Source organism: Coturnix japonica, chromosome 1, assembly GCF_054131305.1.
Source record: "Coturnix japonica strain WE chromosome 1, WE-NBRP24, whole genome shotgun sequence".
NCBI lineage: Eukaryota > Metazoa > Chordata > Aves > Galliformes > Phasianidae > Coturnix > Coturnix japonica.
In genome coordinates, this window is record NC_140663.1 from 46141120 (window position 1) to 46162642 (window position 21523).

The 21523-nt window shown below is 38.4% G+C and overlaps 1 protein-coding gene and 1 pseudogene across 9 annotated transcripts; both read right to left on the minus strand.

Annotated features, from left to right (window-relative positions):
* Positions 1 to 2910: 2910 nt before the first annotated feature.
* LOC146762392 (uncharacterized) lies at positions 2911 to 4033 on the minus strand (annotated as a pseudogene).
* Positions 4034 to 8612: 4579 nt separating this feature from the next.
* Positions 8613 to 21495, minus strand: PARP11 (poly(ADP-ribose) polymerase family member 11). Of its 9 annotated transcripts, none has more exons than XM_015871596.3 (9): positions 21446 to 21495; positions 18829 to 18916; positions 18268 to 18396; positions 18052 to 18172; positions 17641 to 17716; positions 16041 to 16113; positions 15816 to 15946; positions 11610 to 11761; positions 8613 to 10107 (listed from the first exon to the last, which is right to left on the minus strand). In XM_015871596.3, the coding sequence occupies exons 2-9, from the start codon at positions 18853 to 18855 to the stop codon at positions 9794 to 9796; spliced, it is 1023 nt and encodes a 340-aa protein (XP_015727082.1). In that variant the 5' UTR covers positions 18856 to 18916; positions 21446 to 21495; the 3' UTR covers positions 8613 to 9793. The 9 variants fall into 9 exon arrangements, with proteins under 9 accessions (XP_015727082.1, XP_085373932.1, XP_015727072.1 ...); XM_085517806.1 differs by having other exon boundaries at positions 21221 to 21495; XM_015871586.2 differs by lacking the exon at positions 18829 to 18916.
* Positions 21496 to 21523: the final 28 nt, after the last annotated feature.

The window sequence follows — 21523 nt, forward strand, 5'->3', positions numbered from 1 at the left end:
AGCTTCCTGGCTTGCCTCCCTCCTATAAATTGAAGCAAGACAGTATCTCCCTCCCCTAGGGGGCTGGATTGGCTAGGACCATCACGATTGACAGATCCTCTAGTATTGACCAGCCAAGTGGCTTCTGCCAAATGCTTTCATCAGTGCTTAAATGTTCCACCACCCATTGCTTTCAACATACTTTTCAACAACCCATTGTATCATTCAATTTTACCAGAAGCTGGTGCATGCTAGGGGATATGATAAATCCACTCAATGCCATGATCTTTAGCCCAGGTATTTATAAGAGAATTTCTGAAATGTGTCCCATTATCAGACTCAGTTCTTTCTGGGGTGCCACATTGCCACAGGACTTGTTTCTCAAGACCCAATATGGTGTTTCAGGTGGTAGCATGGGGTACTGCATATGTTTCAAGCCACCCAGTGGTTGCCTCCACCATGGCAAGCGCATAATGCTTACCATTGCAAGATCATGGCAATGTGATATAATCAACCTGCCATGCATCCCCATATTTATACTTCTGCCATCGCCCTTCCCCACAGAGAGGTTTCATCCTATTGGCTTGTTTAATTATGGCACACATTTCACAGTCATGAATAACCTGTGCAATAGCGTCCATAGTTAAGTCCACTCTTTGGTCTCTGGCCCACTTGTATGTTGTGTCTCTTCCTTGATAGCCTGAGTTCTCATGGGCACATTGAGCTAGAAATAATTCACCCTTGTTCTACCAGTCCAAGTCTATTTGAGCCACCTCAGTTCTGGCAGCTTGATCTACCTGATGGTTGTTTTGTTGTTCTTCAGTAGCCCTACTCTTGGGCACGTGTGCATCCAAGTGATGCACCTTTACAACCATATCTTTTGTTTGGGCAGCAATCTCTTTCCACAGTTCAGCAGCCAGAATAGGTTTACCCCTCTGCTGCCAGTTATTTTGTTCCCACTGCTGGAACCATCCCCATAAGGCATTCGCCACCATCTATGAGTCAGTATAAAGCACTGACCACCTCTCCTGTTCAGCAACATCTAAGGCCAGCTGGACAGCCTTTACCTCTGCGAGCTGACTTGATTCTTCTTTACCTTCAGCAGCATCTGCAACCCGTCGTGTGGAGCTCCACACAGCAGCTTTCCATTTGCAATGCTTCCCCACAAAACAACTTGATCCATCAGTGATCAGGGCATATTTCTTTTCATTTTCTGGTAGTTCGTTGTATGGTGGGGCCTCTTTAGCACGTGACACCTCTTCTGCTGGTGATGTTCCACACTTTTTACCTTCAGGCCAGTCCACGATGACCTCTAAAATTCCTGGGCGACTGAGGTTCCCCATCAATGCTTGTTGTATAATCAACACAATCCACATGCTCCAGGTGGCATCAGTAGCATGATGGGAGGAGGGAACCTCTCCTTTGAAAATTCAGCACTGGCAGTCAAGGTGCCAGAAGCTGCATTTCAGTACTGACTATTTTGGAAGCAGCCTGAAACCCCCTCATACGCGGCTAAGATCTCCTTCTCAGTTGGAGTGTAGCACTCTTCGGACTCCTTGTATGCTCAACTCCAAAATCCCAGGGGTCAGCCTCGGGTCTCTCCTGAGGCTCTTTGCCACAAACTCCAGGTGGGACCTTTCTCTCCAGCAGCAATGCAGAGGATGTTCTTTACATCCAGTCCCATCCATACTGGCCCCAGGGCCACAGAACAGGCTATCTCCTGTTTAATCTGTTCAAAAGCCTGCTGCTGCTCAGGGCCCCATGTAAAATCATTCTTCTTCCACGTCACCTGATAAAGGAGGCTTACAATGAGGCTGTAGTTTTGAACGTGCATCCTCCAAAAGCTCACTACACCCAGGAAAGACTGTGTCTCTTTCTTGCTAGTGGGTGGAGACATGGCAGTGATTTTGTCAATCACATCTGTTGGGATGTGACAACGTCCATCCTGCCACTTTATACCTAGGAACTGAATTACCTAGGAACTGAATTTCCTGGGCAGGTACTTTTTCTTTGCTTTGCTTAATAGCAAAACCAGCTCATAGAAGAATCTGGATTATTTGCTCTCCTTTTGTAAAAACTTCTGCTGTATCATCCCACACAAAAATGTCATCAATGTACTGCAGGTACTTAGGAGCACCACCCTGTTCCAGTACAGTTTGGACCAACCCATTGCAAGTGACTGGACTGTGTTTCCACCCCTGGGGCAAATGGTTCCAAGTATAGTGAATGCCCTTCCAGGTGAAGGCAAACTGTGGCCTACGGTCCGTGGCCAAACAAATGGAAAAGAAGGCATTATCAATGTTAATGGTGGCATACCATTTGGCTGCTTTTGACTCCAGTTCATACTGGAGTTCTAACATGTCTGGCACAGCAGCACTCAATAGAGGTGTGGCTTCATTCAGGCCACAGTAGTCTACTGTTAGCCTCCATTCTCCACTGGCTTTACGCACTGGCCGTATGGGGCTGTTAAAAGGTGAGTGAGTTTTGCTGATCACTACCTGACTCTCAAGCTGGTGAATCAAATTATGAATGGGGAGCAAGGAATCCCTGTTGGTGTGGTACTGCCATCTGTGCACTGTCTTTGTAGTAATTGGTACCTGCTGCTCTTTTACTCGTAGCAGCCCCACAACAGATGGGTCTTCTGACAGGCCAGGCAAAACAGACAGCTGCTTAATGTTGTCCATATCTACAGCAGCTATGCCAAAGGCTCATCGATACCCCTGGAAATCCTTGAAATGCCCCCTTCTGAGGTCATCAGTACCAAGTATGCATGGAGCCCCTGGGCCAGTCAAAATAGAACGTTTTTGCCAGTCTTTACCAGTGAGGCTTATTTCGGCCTCCAACACAGTCAATTCTTGAGAGCCCCCAGTCACTCCAGAAATATGGATCGATTCTGTCCCTTCATGACTCGAGGACATTAGAGTGCACTGTGCACCGGTATCCACCAGAGCCTTACATTTCTGTGGTTCTGATGTGCCAGGCCATCAAATCCACACAGTCCAATAAACTCTATTATCCCTTTCAGGGATAATAAATAGCAGGGCCCCCCTATTCATTACCTGTGGTAACTGGAGCAGCTGTACTGGTGGTTGGTCTGTTTTGTAGTTCTTTCACCCATGCTTGTAGTACAGGAGTAGGTTGATTGTGCCACTTCCTCATGTCTTCTGCATGGTCACGCAGGCAACGCCACAAGGCAATACATGATGTCTTACTGTTGTTCCTTGCTTGAGCTGGAAAGTGTTTGCATCTAATACCTGAGATTTTTGATGATACAGGTGAGGAGGAGGGTTCACCACCTTTAATTCACTGGATCTGGATTTTCATTAGTTTGATCAGCTCCTTCATTAGACTCCCTTGTTGATCCTGACCTTCATCAATTGTTTCTGATACTACTACGGGATCATCACGATTAATGAACCTAGACACTTGATTTCCACTTGATTCAGTCTGTTTGTTACTTCTGAGATGGCTGAAATGGAGAAGTGAGTTGGAGGAAATTGTTGTTCAAAGTTTTGCAGTGTAAGAACCAATTCAAAAACTAGGGGTCTTCTATCTTGTTCCTCATACCTTTGAAACATTGCTGCTAGTGTAATGGCGTACATTTCTGGTGCTGTTTTGGTGAGTTTCTGACATATATCAGGTGTCGTCCTCACTCTCTCAGGATCATGTTCTTGGCAACGGTTGCTAGGATCAATATTAGGGTTATACAACATTTCCACCACAGCTATTTTTCTCAAATACTGGATGCCTCTTTCAATCATATCCCACTTTTTCATCAGAGGCTTCAGATTGTCTTTGAAGGGAAGCTTTTCCCTCACAGCTACTAACATTCACTCCCAGAGGGTGGTGGCACCATCCAAACATCTTCTAATCCCTCTGTCAATAGTTGGGTCTCTGGAAATGCCTCCTAGTTGAGGAGCTTCGTTACCATATAGAGACAAGCTATTGGCCCCACTGTCCCAACAGCAAAACAATCAGGTAACAAGAGATTCATTCTGGCGCCTTGTAAACTCCTTTCTTGAGCCTTGGATTTCAGTCATCTTCAGGGGTCAACAAAAAGTAATAGAGACTTCTTCCTCATTAATCTCTTCTTCATGCCTCTTAGCTTTTCCTTTTGCCTTTCTTGATGCTGATCCAGACCCATCACCTGGATCTTCTGCTGCATCCTCCTCTGCTTCTGTTTCCATTTCTTGCCTTCCACAGGGGCAACTGACATTGTTACTGGATCAGATTTGAGTTGGGGATTTCCCCTTTTGGCTTGAACCTCAGCTCGGAAACTCTCTTTCCAGAATAGTGTTATATAGAGTATGGTAAGCACAAGCCAAGCCCCAAATAAGTTATACCTCATTAGATTTACCTAAGCTGCACATCCCTGACTCAAATACTGGCTTAGTTTCTTGGGATCCCACAGGTGTTCAAGAGTGAAATCTCATTAACATTGTGGGCTCCCACACTTCTAAGATTTTTTCCTAGACCTCTCCATATTCCCTGCCAGTCAGCATTCTCTGGTTTTGGAGGAGACTTTCACATAGAATGGAGAAGAGTACATTCAGGGAGATTGTTAACATGAGTTTGAATATGAACATGAGCATGATCACTAACTCAGTTTTCGAATAGCGTGCAAGAAACTGAGAAGACAGCCTGGAAACCAGATTGAACGTCATGGTGGTCGTTAAATTGGCTATTCCATCTGGGATGCAAGTGCTTGTAAAATGAGCTATTCCATCTGGGATGTGTCAGAATTCAAATTATACCACATCACATATAAGTACTGGGCAGGTGTCTCCATCAGTGCCCTTATTTGGTTATATATGAACATGATTACACAACAATAAAACAGGATGTTAATAATCAGCCAATACGATCATAATTGCTTTCAATCTCTTAAACAGAGCAGCTAGAAGTGAGAGTGGATTCATAGCTGGTAGCCACTAAAAAGAGAAGGGAAAAACAAAAACAAAACAGAAGACACTCTGTAGAGCGTCCAGAGTTTGGCAGACTGCCCAGACTACAGTCTAATCTATAAAGGTCAAACAGCAATGCTTTTGCAGTCTCTGGCTTAAAGAAATCTCTTTTTGTTTTTTGTTCTTTCTTACAAACTTTTAACTAACTTTAAAATCTTATGCTTATACCCTCATTCTCCACCAAAAAACTGTCATGGAGTTATCAATATCAATTTATGTCTGTGATGGGGGCAGTAGGCCCATGGGCCCCAGGCCCCTGACAAATGGGAAAGGAAAAAAAGGGAAAGGGGTAGGGAGATGGGGGCTGGGCTCAAGGAAGCAAACAGAGAAGCAGCAAAGATCTAAGGAGGAAAACTTAATTTACTAACTACAGTATTGGAATACAAGATAACAACACAATATAATACAATATAATTGAAACTGAGGCTAATAAATCAAGTAAAATAAGAGAGAGAGAGAGGTTTCCGAAGACCGAGAAGCCTACTTTGTAATTGCAGGCGCCATGGTTTGAAAGCACACCCAGACCCACTGCCAGGCAGTGAGAGAGCAAGCGAGCATCACTTCCATGACGTATTTGCCACTCTGACTGTGAGGTCCTCTGGGACGTATAGTTCTCCTTCTCTGCACTCCACATGATGTCATGGTGTGGAATACCAATAGCAAAAATTACAAAACCATGACAAAAAGTCACTGAAACAGGAGTCCTAAACACAGTGCAAAAAATTTACAAATTTGCAATAATATTGACATCTAAGAAACTGGAGATCTTCCAGTTTGACCTGCTCTCAAATTCTCCCACTTGCCAAAGCAAAGGAAATCTATGTTTGACATCATGCTAATATGAACTGCACTAAGATAAATTTGATTGTGCTATACTGCATTAAATATATATTTAAAATGATTTTTAAATGAGCTTTAATCTTGGGACAAACCTAGCTGTCATCTTACAATCTGTCGTTCAAAGCAAGGTTAGCTACAGCAGATTGTTTAGGGCCTTGTTCAATTGGATTTTGAAAATCTCCAAGGAAAATCTCTACAACATCTCTGAACAACATGGTCTGGTGTTTGATGATTTTTACAGGAGTAAAACAAACAAACAAACAAATTATGCGGCACAATTATCTGTAAGGACATGTAGAAGCAGAGTGCCCACACCTTTAAAAATATCTGGTCAAGGACCTTTTCCAGTACAAAAGGGGGTAAGGTAATACGGTAGAGAGGAAGCCATAAGCAAACAAGCACATACAAGCACACCATCCTGGCTGACATGGTAAGGGAAGCAGCGATGAGAACAAACCTAATCAGTATGACTGATAAGGGCATATGTACGAATGTGAGAATGTTTATTCCAGTAAGGTTATCTGATCAAGGACCCTGCCAGTTGGAAAACAAAAGGAAAAACAGGGAAATCAGATACAAAGTATACAGACACTGACCTAACAAAGCAAATGTGGAGACAATTACAAGAAACAAAACTTGCTAGTCATGCAAACTGATGGGCTATCAAGAAAATACAAGTGCCACTTACAGGAAGATTAGCCTGGACTTTGCCACTGGTAAATTGAAGGAACAAAGGCAACTTAAAAAGAAGAGAGGATAAAAGGAGCTGACATCATATGAAACAGAGCTGATCAGTATTCTAGTCAGACCTGGGCCTCATCATCACGGTCCCTCCCATATCATCATAGCTTCTTATTAAATCTTTCCTTAACTATTGCCCTGCATAATCTCACATTCTATTCTGTGTGTATATTTGTGGCAAGGACTACGTGCCAGCTACTGGTAAGATCTGTATGTGTGCAAGTGACTTCAGCTACAGGTATCAGACTAGGGGAGTAGACACTCTGGCCTCTGGTAACAACTACTGTACTGAGCAAGGGTCCTAGCATTAGTAGCTGAAGGGGCCATAGCTTGAGGATGTAAAAGGGCTAAACAGACTCAGAGTGTCAGCTACAGAGGTCCATATGAGTGGGCTGAGTGCTAGCTACTGGAGACAGACTGGGAGTGTAGGCATCCCTAGCCTGTGGTGCCAGCTACTGGTGCATGCTGACACCAGTTAAAGGAATGAGGGAGGTTTGAGTAACATTCTCAGGAACTAAGCTTGGAGAAAGGAAAACTTGCTCTGAAAACCCACAAGGATACCACTCCTGTGACCACACTATTTGCAATGCAGTATGGGTTTGTTTGTTGTTTTCTTTTTTTTTTTTGTTTTCCTTTTCTTTTTTTTTTTCCAAAAAACATTTGATCTCTAGTGTAGCTTGATGACATAAGCTTTTCTACTGTACAAATGACAGAAATTATGTAACTAAATTATTGAGCAATGTGAGCAGATTCTGTCTTTGTTAAACAACAGCAAAAGAAATGCAAACAAACAAACAAACAAAGCAACCAAAAAAACAAAAAACAACAGCAAAAAAACCCAAACAACCAGCAATGTATTTTGGCTGCTCAAAGATCAAGCCTCTGTATTGCCACACTAATCCAAAGTTGTGTCACTGGAGAGAAGAAAGAAAAGCAAGGGAGAAATACAAGCCTGTTACAAAGTATTTCACCTCAGTCCCCACTTTTTTTTCCCCTCTCTTTTAACAGTAGATAAAGTATATTGGAGTAGACCTAGTTTGGGGGAGCACACTATTTTGTACAGTACCTAATAATAATATCAGTTGCAGCAGTGATGCACAATACTGATCAAAAGAACTTTAAGTCTGACACATGCTCATTAGGTATAGGTAGCCAACTCAAAGCACATCAATAACTGATAAGTCTCCTTCCTGAAAATAATACCAATTACACAGATTGCATAAATTCCCTTTAACTTTCCTGTTAGGGTCTCATTTGCTGATATGTTTTAACAAGGATCAGTACTGTCTTCAAACCACTAGCTGTTCTGGCACTCAGCTTACCCTGGAATTAAGTCACTAATTCTAGCTAGTATCTCAAATCTAGCCTTGAAGTGAGTGCATAGCAAGGCACTGGGTATGTGGGGACAGTTTCTATACAACAGTAAAGCTAAAATCTTTTGGTTTTGCAAATTTTCACTTAGATACAAAAGTTTGTAAAACTGTCACTATAAATGAACTAGAATGAATGTTGACACTCTCTCAGAATGCTCTGGATGAAATGTTTCAGCATAATCAAACACACAACTATTCTAAAAAGTAAAGCTGGAAGATGAAGTTTGATAGAATACAGAAATGAGATAAGCTTAAAAAAATACTAAGCCTATGTGAAAACATTTTGCAATAAAGCTAGTTTAATAAGAAAATTTAACCTCAATTAAGACACATGAGAAGAGCATGCTCTTTTGCAAAGGTTTTAAAAGAAAATGGAAAAAAAGTTTGACAACATGTAACAGTATTTAACAATAGCAGCTTTTGTTTTCCATAATCACACTAAATCCCTTTTCATTTATTTAACACTCCTTAGCCACCCCCCAAAAATATTTTCCTTTCTTCCTCTTTCAATGTTCCTTTCATTAAGCCCAACTATTTATTGTACTGGTTACCATTTACCTTTTTGGATTTTAATTGCACTTATAATCTCTGTCCCCTTGCCAGTGTGAGGAAGATATCTTTCCCAACAGATAGTTTAAGGATCAAGATTCATCAGCACAAAGATAATCACTGGGAATCAGAATACTACATTCAATAAGAGCTGAAACAACAATTGTGCAGTGATTTAGTACAGTAAAGATTTGATTTAATTTAGTAGTAAACAAGAGGACAGAATACAAACCATTGGAAAAGATACTTAAGATCAGTACAGCTGATATTTCGTGTCTATGAGATCCTTAAAAAACAAAACAAAGCAAAACAAATAAAATAAACCTTGTTTCCTAGTTCATAAAGATCAGTTTGGAATTCAGAAGAAATAAAAGAACAAATCAAAGTAACAACAGCATGAGTTTCTGCTAAGTTCTGCTAAGAAAACCTATCTAAACATATGTTATTAAAAGCTTTTTATTGAGGTGTTAGAAAACAAAAGGATGATATCTTTTGAAAATTTTCATTGTTGGTTGAACTCTGTATTATTCTTGGTGAAGTTAACCTACGTTGTCTTCAGTAACAGCAAGTAAACCAGCACTGAGTGCTTCTTAAAAAGTGATCAGACAAGATTACACAATCTGCATGCAAATATATGCATGCACATACATACTACAATGACATAGCAAAACTACAGAGCAAGAACTCAGAAAGATATATGGCAGTGATGACATCCCAGCACTGAGTTCAGTATTTATACACTGAACAGCTACCAACCACAAGAGCTTTAGGGTATCATTTTTGTCAAAAACAAACTTGAAATTGTAGTGAAAGAGTTTTGTAACCAAGCAAGGATATAAGTGAAGCTTACCTTCAAGCTAAATGTAGCAGCTTTGTTGATCATTAGGTTCTGTACATCTTGAAATGCGTACTACAAGATACACATACATAAACATAGCAGAAGTCATCCAGGTTTGGCTTTAATTCATACAGACAATCTTTATGAAAGGTTTATTTAATCACAGAGCTATAGTATTACAAGCATATCACTAGCACAAAAATGACTACTTGCAATATATTTTTAAGAACTGAGAACATAAATCTTGCCTTTGAACAAAAACTTACTAATGCACTCATTAAGCAATTTCAGACTTGTTACTCCCTTATGTAAACGGCATTAGCAAAGCTTGTTTACAAATTTTCAAAAGCAGATGGACAATCTCTCTTAAATGTTTAACAGCTTCATAAACATACGTTAGCTTTTCTTTCACCTCTGTTCTTTCAGAGTTCAGGTTTTCATGTTGCTGTTTTTGCAGAAGGAAAAGAAGTACCACAAAGACACAAATATGCAGTTCAGCTTCATTAAACTTAGCAAAATTCTATTAAGTACTCAGGATAGATTTGATTAGCATCAAAGATAACAAATATCTTTGGGTTCCAAGTATTATCCACACAGCTGTCAAACAAGTTTACAAAACTTCCATCTCTTGAAGGAGGCCTCATGTATTTTGAATCACCATTTATATAGTCGCCAGTTAATACACGAGCAAGAAACATGACTTTATCTGGTTTGTGCAGATGAGGCTGCAGATTCACGCCATGAATTTGGAAAGTATCTCCATGCTTCATATCCTCTTTGCAGAAACGACTGGAATATGATGCATCTCTTGCAAAGTAGGTTCCTTCCAAATAAAAAGCAAATTCTTATTATATTCTTATCATGATAGGTTGACTTGTAATGAACAGGTAAGTATCAGGATGATGAAAAAGACTGTTCTATCCAATGATTTTTTACTGACATCATGATAACCCAATGCTATGTGAGCCAACAATGTCAGAGGTATGAATTTATGCTGATGGTATAACACTGGAAGTTGTGAATTCTCACCAATATTCTATTAAAATCTTTTTTCACGTGACAAAAGGATGCGGAGTGGCAGTCTGACAAAATGGTGACTGACAAGGAATTGTGTATGAAGCAAAGGTGTGTCGTTGAATTCCTCCATGTAGAAAAAACATGGCACCCACTGACATTCTTTGATGCTTACGGAATGCTCATGGAGACTAAACAGTGGATGTTAGCAAAGCGAAGCAGTGAGTGGTGCATTTCAGCAGTGGTGACAGCAAAGCTTAAGACAGGCCAAGTTGCAAATGGCCTTGAACACAACGTGCAAGTTTGTCAGGACCTATGGAATGAGGCTGAAGGTGACAGTCCCCCGGATCACAACATTACTGGTGTCATGAGACATGGCATCACCACTGTGCATTGGAGTCAAAACAGCAGTACATAGAGTTATGAAATCTGAATTCCCTGCTGAAGAAAAAGTTCAAGACGCTGCCCTCAGCAGGTAAAGCGATGTGGACTGTCTTTTGGAACAGGGAAGGGGGGATCCTTCTGGATTTCCTAGAACCCAGACAAACCATCAACTCTGACCTCTGCATTGTGATGCTGACTAAGTTGAAGACTCAAACTCCCAGAGTCACGGCAGAGAAGAAGACAAACCTTCTCTTGCAACATGGTAACACCAGGCCCCATACTAGTTTGAAGACGTTGCTGCACATTGCCAGTCTTGGCTGGACCACCCTACCATATAGTCCAGACTTGGCACCATTTGCTTCCATCTGTTCAGGCGAATGAAAGATGGACTGCATGGGCAGCATTTTTCCTATCAACAACATTGTCACAGTAGCTGTGAAATAGTGGGTCACCTCTGCTGGTGCCAATTTTTACGAGTGCAGCATGGAGCCTCTTGTTCATGGATGGTGACTAATGTTGAAAAATAGTATTTTGTAGCAGAGAATGTGCTCTATCAAACTTTGTTATTTTACTCTTTGGATCCGCTGTGGTTTCTATGGAAATAAATAGGAAGCAATACTTTCAGAGCAACCTACGGAACACGAGCAAGTATTTTGCGTGAATATTTTAGCAGGGAGACTTTCCTTGTGAACTACACTGCTTCACTGTTCACCCTTCATCCACCCCGCTCCCAAGTCCTACCCGTCAGTCATGCTGATTACACTATTTACCATATTTTTACTTTCTTAATTACACTTGACGTAAAAGCAGAGCGATATTAAACATCTCCTATAAAAACACAGGAGTATATCACAAAGAACATTCTATAAGGAACACAATGTCAAACAGTTTGGACTGCAAAACTGCCATAGGTGAAAAAGTACTTACCTTTCCCATACACGGCAGCATGCATTCCATTTATTCTCCAGTCAAAGTTATGAATACATATTGCTTCCACAAATTCATTACTGGTGCCATGAAATAACATCTGCTCGTTAATAGTTGTGACACCTCTTTTCTTCTTCAGTTGAGCTTTTTTCCTGCAGAGAACATACAATGCAGTACTATAGGCATTTGTACAAAACCAAATAAGTTCCCACTCTGAAAAGGCTGCAGAGAGGCAACAGACTTAAAACTTCATGAATTTCACTTTTGCAAGTGTCTATATGACTTAATATTTTAAAAGAGATCAGAATTCTTAAGACACACATTTAGAAATCATGTCTGGATGCTGCATACTATTTTCAGAAGTAATCTAAGGTTAGGAAAAAAAAGTCTTCTGAAATAATTTTATCAATTCTATTTATGTGATAGTTTAAGTACAGTCATTTTCTGCACATTTGCTCAGGAAAAAAAAAAACCACATTCTTTTATTTTGTTGCTGTTTTTGTTATCTTTGACTGCATAAACCATGTGGCTAGAGGGATAACAGTCTTAATGGATTATAATTATCCCAGTAAAATAACAAAACCATTAAAAATAGAAATATCTAAATGTTTAGGCAAAATTATCAACATGACAGTGGTTTTCTGAATTTATGGGTCACATACTTTCTGGAAGAGCCAAGTCTTGCATTACACCATTAAGGAACTTTGGAAAGGAGAAGAAACAAACAAACAAACAAACAAACAAATAAAACAGGTGAGCCTATATTACAGTCTTACGGGCAGAAAGCCATGGAACACGAACAAAACTGAGATATATCATACCTTTGTACTTGTCTATGTACCTGAATTTTAGGTTTATCAAATTAAGCAATCAGATTATAACTGTAGCGCAGACATGAACTGGGGAGGCATTCTCAGGGTCTACAGTTTACATACATCAACCTCCTATCAACCAAATCCAGAGAGAGAGGCAGCAAAGATTCATCACCATATTAAAGGCATTATATTGCAATTATTTATGATTCGTTAATAAACACATTTCAAAGGAACTGACATATTGCAGTACTTAGCTTTAAGATATGTTTAAATTGTCTTATTTTTAAGTTTTTATATTTTTATTTAGTGTGAAGTAACTAACTAAGAAGTGTCTTCACAATTTTTAAAAAATACATTCTTATTTTAAAACTGTTTTCCAAATCTGAAGAACATCAGTATGAAGTCAAAGGCATCTGGGAGCTTTCACTAATTATCTCATTTGTGGCATTTTACGTCAGAGGCAGAGAGGTCCCAGTCACTCAAGTTCCACTCTGTAAACATTTTGACAAAGTGAAGGAGTCAAGATTCCTCGTATCTTATGAAAAACTTCTGTGTGAAGCAATACTTCTGAGCTAAGGGCTACCAAAGATGAATGCTTGAATACTTTTCACTCAGTCATCCTCTACTGCTGGCTAGTGATCTCTAGCAAAGTAAAAAGGCAGCTTCAGCTTCTGATGAAATAGAACACATTTGTTCCAAGAAAAATATGAATAATCATTTGTCCAAAAATATTTTCTAACAGTCATTCACATCTCCAGCCAGTTGATTTCATAATTCAAAATCCAATAATACAGTAACTATTAAAACAGACCAGTATGTTTTGATGATATTACAAATAGCCATTTAAGCAATGCTCATATTTAAACACAGACCTTATCAGTGAAACAAAACACTTTCTCAAAAACACAAAAGTCATTAGCAAATCTCTGTCATAGTAGAATATCCGGAGTGTACTGGAAAAACTGGTTCTAGAGTGCAGAAATGCCACAGCAAAATTTTTTGGTTCATTTGAAGCAGAACTCAATTCTATCTCAATTCTATCTAGAGTTCATCCTCTAAAAATGATCTTCTTAACAATTTTCACCAGCAGAGAAAAACTAATCCAGTAAAACGAAATTCAGCCGACCCACCACCTAAGCAGGCTCTCATACTGTCAGCCCACTCAATAAAGGAGAAACCTAAAGCAAAACTAAATATCTAGTAACATGCTGCTTGTATACATGCCAGCGCATAGGTTGTTTCTATACGAGGGCAACAATCTCACTGACCAAACATCCTTTGCTACTTGTTCTGTTCCTGTGATCAATTATAAAGAAATCTGTAATGGACTGTGATCAATTATTATAACTACCATTGCCATCGGACCAGCCACTTCCAGTACAATTCCAAACCAAGATGCATAAGCCTACATACGCTAGATTAAGATTCATCCTTTATTATTTTTGCAGTCCCTCATGGGACACCAGAAGAACTTTTAGTGAATTTCAAATGCTATAAAACCCGCTTTTCTGTAACATAATAATTTCTTCACACGAGTGTGTAAGCCCATACAGACCAAATAGCAGAACAGTAACATACAAAAATCTGTATTTTGCCTCTCAAATGGACAGACAAGAAAAGCACTTAAATCTCAACTGCATACACATATTTTAGCAACCTTTATTATGCTACTTGTATTTTTGCCATAAAGGAAAAATGTTTTAAAACACAATTTTCTCCATATGCTTTAATAAAGATAAAACTACTAAAACGTATCTTGCTTCATAGTTCTATAGCAATACACCTGATGTGTAAAAACTTTTAATGTAATACTTCTCATGCATAAAATTCAAATTCTCATTCTCAGTTTTGGACTTTAAAAACGCCTTAGCGTATCACCCATACATTCCAAGTTCCTAAGCTATGGATTGCTCTCGCTGGTGGATTAGCCAGGTAAACTACTATGTTCTTCAAATTAAATCTGTTCCTTACGTAAGCAAACATGTTCTCTCCCCACCTCCCCTTCCCTGCCCCTATCATCTACGCTGCAGACACAGAGGACATTTAAAGTCTGCTTGCTATCTCTTTGTTCAAAAACTGATATATTGAGGTGGTATAAATACATCTACAGAAACTTATTTATAGAAAGGTAACGGTTAAACCACAAGGCCAAGCAAATAAGCCTTAATAATTAAAACTTGATACTAGGAATGAAGTAGAAATGAAACTCACTACCTCCAATTCTTCCAGGCCAACACGATATGAAGAGGAAAAGAACCTAGAAAATGCTTTTGTAGCATTTTGTAATTGGACACTTAACTCTGCTCTGTGTTTCATGAAGTTGAGAAATTAGACAAATCACAAATATTCTAGCGGTCACTAAAAATGACTTACTTTTTTTCTCCTTATGTTATTATGAGTAAGTATGGGTCTCTACCACATGGATATTCTGAACATCGATCATACTTGAACACAGTAAACTCAGACTTGGAGGACTTACAAAAAACCCACAAAACTGGTGCCATCCTTGTGAACACAGCCAAATGATATTGATAGTCTACCTGCTGCTGTTTTCACATATTCTTTGCTACTTGACCAATCAGTTATTGCTTAAATACTTTCTAGCCTTAATATCAGTCATGAAACTAAAAAAACTCAGCATCTCATTATTCTTGAAGAGAAGCTGACATTTTTACATAGATAGGAACACTTTGCCTTTTCACAACAAAAGAAAGGTTTAGTTCATATCAAACTATCTATAAAAATGCTAAAAGTGTCTTTGTAAATATTTTCCAAGAAATTAAAGTTACTGAAAAAGAAGGAATACAGTGCTAAATGCAGCACAATAATAATTAATAGGTCTTTCCTTTAAATCTTGGAATGATTAGTTTTAATACGGCTCCAAAGTCAGAGCTAGATTCCCTATGCTAAAGTTATGATTAATTTCAGCACCACCCTAGAAGCTTTGAAGTTAAGGCACGAAGGGAGTGCTAACCTACAGAAGTAAATGGCTCAACCACTCTTAGTTTTTTGTGTCTTTCTTTTTCCTTTACAACTGTATGCTTCATGCTTGTGATATTAAGACATTACACACCAATTTATAAGCAACTTCTTGCATTACAATATTTTGAAATGATAAATTTCAACATCTGTGCCACATATATATGTAATACTAGTATAACTGCATTATCGTTCTGCACTTGTAGAAGTTAGTCTTCAAAGTTCTGTTTTCAGGACTGTCAGAAATTGAGAAATAAGCAAATAAAGAATAATAAAAGTAACATATTTTAGTTGTATAATAATTAAAGTAACACATTTTTACTATATAAAAATATAATTAATTAAACATTTTCTTACTGAATGCCTTGCTCTGTTACAATCCTAAGACTGCTGGTTTTAAAAATAATCTCACCTGCAAAAAAATTCCCACAAGTCTAGATTTTGTATTCTCTTTATTCTTTTTATTCGGTGGCTATCCATTGTTTTTCCAAAGAGACTAGAAACTTCATTGTATTCATTTGTTTTCTTTTGCAAAGGAATAAGCTGGGGAAAAAAAAAAAAAAAAAAAAAGTTAGCACAATTACAACATGATGTACTATTTCATTATGTGTTTTCCGACTTACATACCAGCTCTTACCTGATACGGCTCCTCGGGATTTACATTCTCCCAGTGTGAAGGTATAGGGATGGACTCATTTTCACAGATGAAACTTCAAACAAAAAAATGGCAAGAGCATATCACAACAAGGCCAGAAAGCTTTCTCCTATGAACTCTTTCTCCAAACAAGAGTATGCCAAAAATAAAAATAAAATTCAAAAAAATCCCAACCATTTAACAGAAAACTACTTGGTGTTTAATTCTAAAAGAGGCTTCTTATCAGCTGGTAAGGTCTAAGGGAAAGATCTTACTCTGTATTCAAATTATGGCTTAGTTTACTACAAACAAACAATGGTAACAATGTTATTACATCGCCTGTCCAAAAAAAGATACAAAGTTCAATTGAAAGGAATAGTCAGATGTAGCTGACTGCACTAGGAGAGCAACTCTAATCTAGAAACATTAGAGTGCAGACATGCCCTGAACATTTCGATAGATCAAGAATTAAAATCAGTCTTAGACTCTGAAAACTGGGCCTTCGCTGGGCCAGTCATCTGAAGTCATCGTGTTGGATACACACATTTAAAAATTATAGTAGATTAAAAATAATAATAATTTTTAAAAAATAATTAAGTATGTACTTATTTACAGCAACTTTAGACCTGGAAACAGACACTAAATGAAGTAATCTCAAAGTAAAGAATAGTATCAGTATGTGAAAAAAAAGAGTATGTTGATTGAATTATCAGAAGTATTGAAGAGTTATTCTTCAATAAACATAAAAAACTGAAGTGCAAGATTACTGCATGTACGCTTCAGCAAACACCCAGTGAAAAACAGCTGAGAAAGAAAGAAAGAAAGAAAGAAAGAAAGAAAGAAAGAAAGAAAGAAAGAAAGAAAGAAAGAAAGAAAGAAAGAAAGAAAGAAAGAAAGAAAGAAAGAAAGAAAGAAAGAAAGAAAGGAAGGATTATAATTCAGAACTGAAATTCTGTTTAAGAAATATTTGGAAAAAGTAACCCACATTAGAGATGGTCAATTTTATCTGTAGTACTACCACTAAGTATACTAGTTTTTATTGACTGCCAGAGCATTACATCATTAGTGTTCCTTCTAAGTAATTTAGGAAGTCACTGTTATACTAGAACAAACTACTCCATTTCTTTCTGCTGCTGTTCCTCCAATTCTCTAATCGGCAATTCTGATTGAACAGGTTATTTACTGCAACGGAATTCAACAGCTGAAGTCAGGCACAAATTTAAGCAGCTTGCCAAAGGATACCAATATTCAGTATGCCCTGCCTCTCCCACTACAAGACCCAAATTTTCACAGAATCACAGAATTATCAAGGTTGGAAAAGACCTAGAAGATCATCCAGTTCAACCATCACAAATACTTCCCAGCTAAATCATATCCCTCAATATTTTCTCAATAAACAAACAAACAAACAATAAATAAATCCTTTTGTTATTCTCCCTCTAAAATTTATTCCTTCATTACTTGACTAGATTTCTCATATTTTCAAATCATTTGACAAAGAAACTAAATAAATATAGACAGTCCATATAAAACATATGTTTGTTCCATTTTAAAATCAAAATCAGGTTTAAGATCAAAATCAGGCTTCATTTTATTTCCTTACCTGAAAGCGCTGATAGAAAAGGGAGCTCGCTTTATTGGACGTTGTTTAAGGGTAGTTAGGTTGGTTTGCTTCATATCTGAGCATAAAACAAGAGTTACGATAAATGCTTCTGGAATTCATCTATAGCATATGTTTTTTTTTTTTATTTTGTTTTGGGTTTTTTTGTTTTTTTTTGTTGTTGTTGTTGCTTTTTTTCCCCCCAAACAACATTATTACATCAAAAGGTGCTTGAAAGGAATTCCTATTTCAACAATTAATAAACCAACATCTTAGATAAAAAACTCAGAATACTGGCCTCACTATTAGGAGTTATTCATAAGAGTTGACAAGAATTGAGAACACTACACAAAGCAAATGAACTGGTGTACCTGACATCTCTGTTATTTAAGTTAACCCTATGAATATACATACCTGAAAAGTCTAGTGTGTAGTTAAATTTTGCAGTAGTAAAAGAAACAGAACCATATGGGTTTGTTCTGAAGCTCCTTTCAATATCTTCACTGCTAACTGAGCAATGACTATTTGAATCAGTCTTCAAAATAAATGAAAAAGTACATTTAGACATTTTCATCAATAGGTTGTTTGACATACAGAGGTCGAAAGTAATGTAACTTTGTTTGTAGTTACCTGAAACATATGCCATTTACCACACTCAGCCAAATAAAACCAGCCCCACTGAGTATCTGAGGTATCCATCTCTTCAACTGAACTTTCCATCTTTGGAAAGAGTTCTTCAGGTGTTCTTTGAAACATTTCCTGAAATATTTGCACGCATATCAAGTTTTTTGTGATACTCTTTGCAAAAGTACATTATTTGAGAAATTCATTAAAGGAAAAAAAAAAAAAAGAAAAGAATAATAATAAAGAAGTGAATTGCAACTCTTAAACAAAAAAACATGGTTAGGTTACTTTCTGTTTTACAGAGGAAATTTCTCTGTACTCTACTTATTCGCTATTATCCTTCATGCTAGTTAAACATTTTTAAAGCTAACTCTTTCTCATATTTCCATAAGCATGCCCAGCCAGGAGGAATCTATATGCTATAACATACCAATGAAAGTTTCTTATACTGATAACCCTACGAACAAGCTATTCTTATAACGAAACACAGTCAAATGCACTACATAGGAATAAGGTGCTGGAGTTGCATTATAGCTTGACAAAAGCATCTACTAGATAGATACTCACCATGCATAAACTGATCGTACCAGACATTAGGAGATGTTATAAATAAAAATAAAAGTCCACAGTGCACTGCTTCTCAACACTGCATTAACTTAAAAATGATACAACAAAATTACTTAGCACTCTGTTCTGGTACAATGGATCACACAGAAAAAAAACAGGCTTTCAAACACTATTACCACCATATTTAGGGGGAAAAAATAACATTTGAAAAGTTACAACACAGGTCTATAAAAGTATAGCAAAATTGAGTAGGGAATAACTAATGACATTTTCTCTCTATGTGAAAAGACACTCATCAGTGTTTGCATGTGTTAAGTTCACAACAATCTAAAGAGAAACTTCATAATAGATGGCAAACTGTGATATTGCTTTCTACATCATGCTGTGGATACTGCAAGTTTATGCAAGTTTAAGAAGTGGCTAAACAAGTTCATGCCTCCCAACAGCTATGCCAGTATACCGTTTGAATTATCTTAGCCAGTTCCCTTCCCTCATTCAACAATAAAATCCTGAAAACCCTGAAAGTATTTGACTCTAATTACATATACAGCTTAACATACCAGCTCTAACCTTTAACACCCCCCCCCCACCACCACCAAACATCAAAATATGAAGCACTGGGTGAACTTTCAGAGGAAGTATGACCTCCTCCCAGAAAGTACTAGAAATTCATCCAGACAAACTGCTTAACCATGACTGCACTCTTCCCATCAGTTTCCTCAACTTAACTTTTTCTTTCAAGTAGTAGAACAATGTGTTCTAGTATAAATAATCCAAATCAAGTACAGTTAATATCCTGAATGCTTTAGATCCTTCACGAACACTTCAACCCAGAAAAAGGTAAATAGCAACCTGAAGAATGCATACACTAGAAACTAGACATAGGCACCAACTGGCCAGTGCCACTGGGGCAGGAGTTCAGAGCAGAAAAATGCTAGCAACACCCTCTGCCTTATTTGCTCTCTGTGTTTGTTCTACAAACAATCCTAGAAACCTCTTCATGGAAGCAGCTAAAGTCTGCATCTAAAATGTGGAATGACTGTTTATCACCATAAGCGCCATAAGAGTAAGAAAACCACTCTCTGTTCCATTCTTCACAACAATACAAAGCCATAGAGCCTACATTCACTTAGTTTTAAAGCACAATTGGCCAAACATCTTCTGATGATCAACTTCCACCTTCAACTTGATTCTTCTGATTACATGAGTATTTGGCCCTGTTCTATTCTACAGGCTGATATGCTGTAGTCCACACACATTTTTACAGCTAAGAGGAATACAATCCAGGCTTTTTTGGTAATCTTAAGTTTCCTTATGTTTCTACTAAAATTGTCAGATTGCTGCAACATGCCAACATTAGTTCAGGGCCCTGAATCTGATAATTCACATCAGTACTGGCTTTCAAACAAGTTATGAACAGTGAAGACATATTCACCTGTGCCCCATCAAAACAGATTTATGCATATGGAAAGAACACAGCTTCCAGAATAAACTATTGATTAAAGACAGAAGTATTCCCACAGTTTTAAAAATTCAGACCATAGGCACTACCTTTAGACGGGAAGTACAGGGTAAACAAGTAGGTTCCAGATACTTCTAAGGAAGAATGACTCAAATACATAAACACAACAAAAGAGATGTTCTCAAAAGTGATGCAAATGTAAAACGCTTGAAGAAAATTACTCAGCTTACCGAGGAATTTAACCACTATATACACACCAATTATAAAGCAAATGTAGCTTTTTGTCCAAAACCTATGAACACATGCATAGTGAACAGAAATGTATCAACGGACTTTCTGGATGACAGGTTGTCAACTATCAAAGATGCAGCAGTGAGAATTTTATTAGCAATGCTATTTCTAAACATGTCGATTTCCATTAATATCACTTTCAAAAATGGTCCCATAAACATCTTAAAGGCAACACTACTACTTTTGACAACAAAATTCTCCTTCTAAATAGAGCTAATTTGTGTGCTGTGCTGTGACTAGTGTGGCTTTATTATTACTCCTAACCTCATATACCTATTAGCTCTTTTAAACTTGAATAAGCATGTTTTAAGGCACATTCAGATGGGCTGCTTTCTTGCAGCGTCCATTTAGCATATTACTGTTGAAGACTGCTTTACCTAAAAACATTATCCAAGGGTCTGATGTGAAAACATGCACCATGGCCTGTGGCCTCTTATGTATGGCCTCATGGTATGTGATCAGGTATGTGATCTTAAAAAAGAGTATAGGGCTGGGAAGTGGAAGTGAGAAGGAAGAACTGCATTAGAACAAGCACAGGGAACAATACGTGATAACCTCCAGATCTATATCACATTTCCCACAGTACAGAGGGGCAACGTTGTACGGGGAAAAGCGTTAATCCACACACGGCACCACTACCTCCCGATCTGTCTCTCATGCTCCTCCGAAAATGGAGAAGATGGCGGCCTATACCACCATCCCCTCTTCCCCGATGTTGCAACGCTGTCGCTCCCCACGCCTGCGGCGGGTATGATGGAGTGAGGCGGGGCCGGCCAGGAAACGGCAGCACGTAGCGAGGAGGCGGGTGAGGAGCATATGGAACGGAGCGGCCATTACCCCCGTCCCCCTCCCGCGCGCACTCACCGCATCTGCCGCCCACCCCGAGTTCGCTCCCCACATGTTGGCCGGAGAGTGGGGAGGAGTGTACGTGTTGGGGGAGGA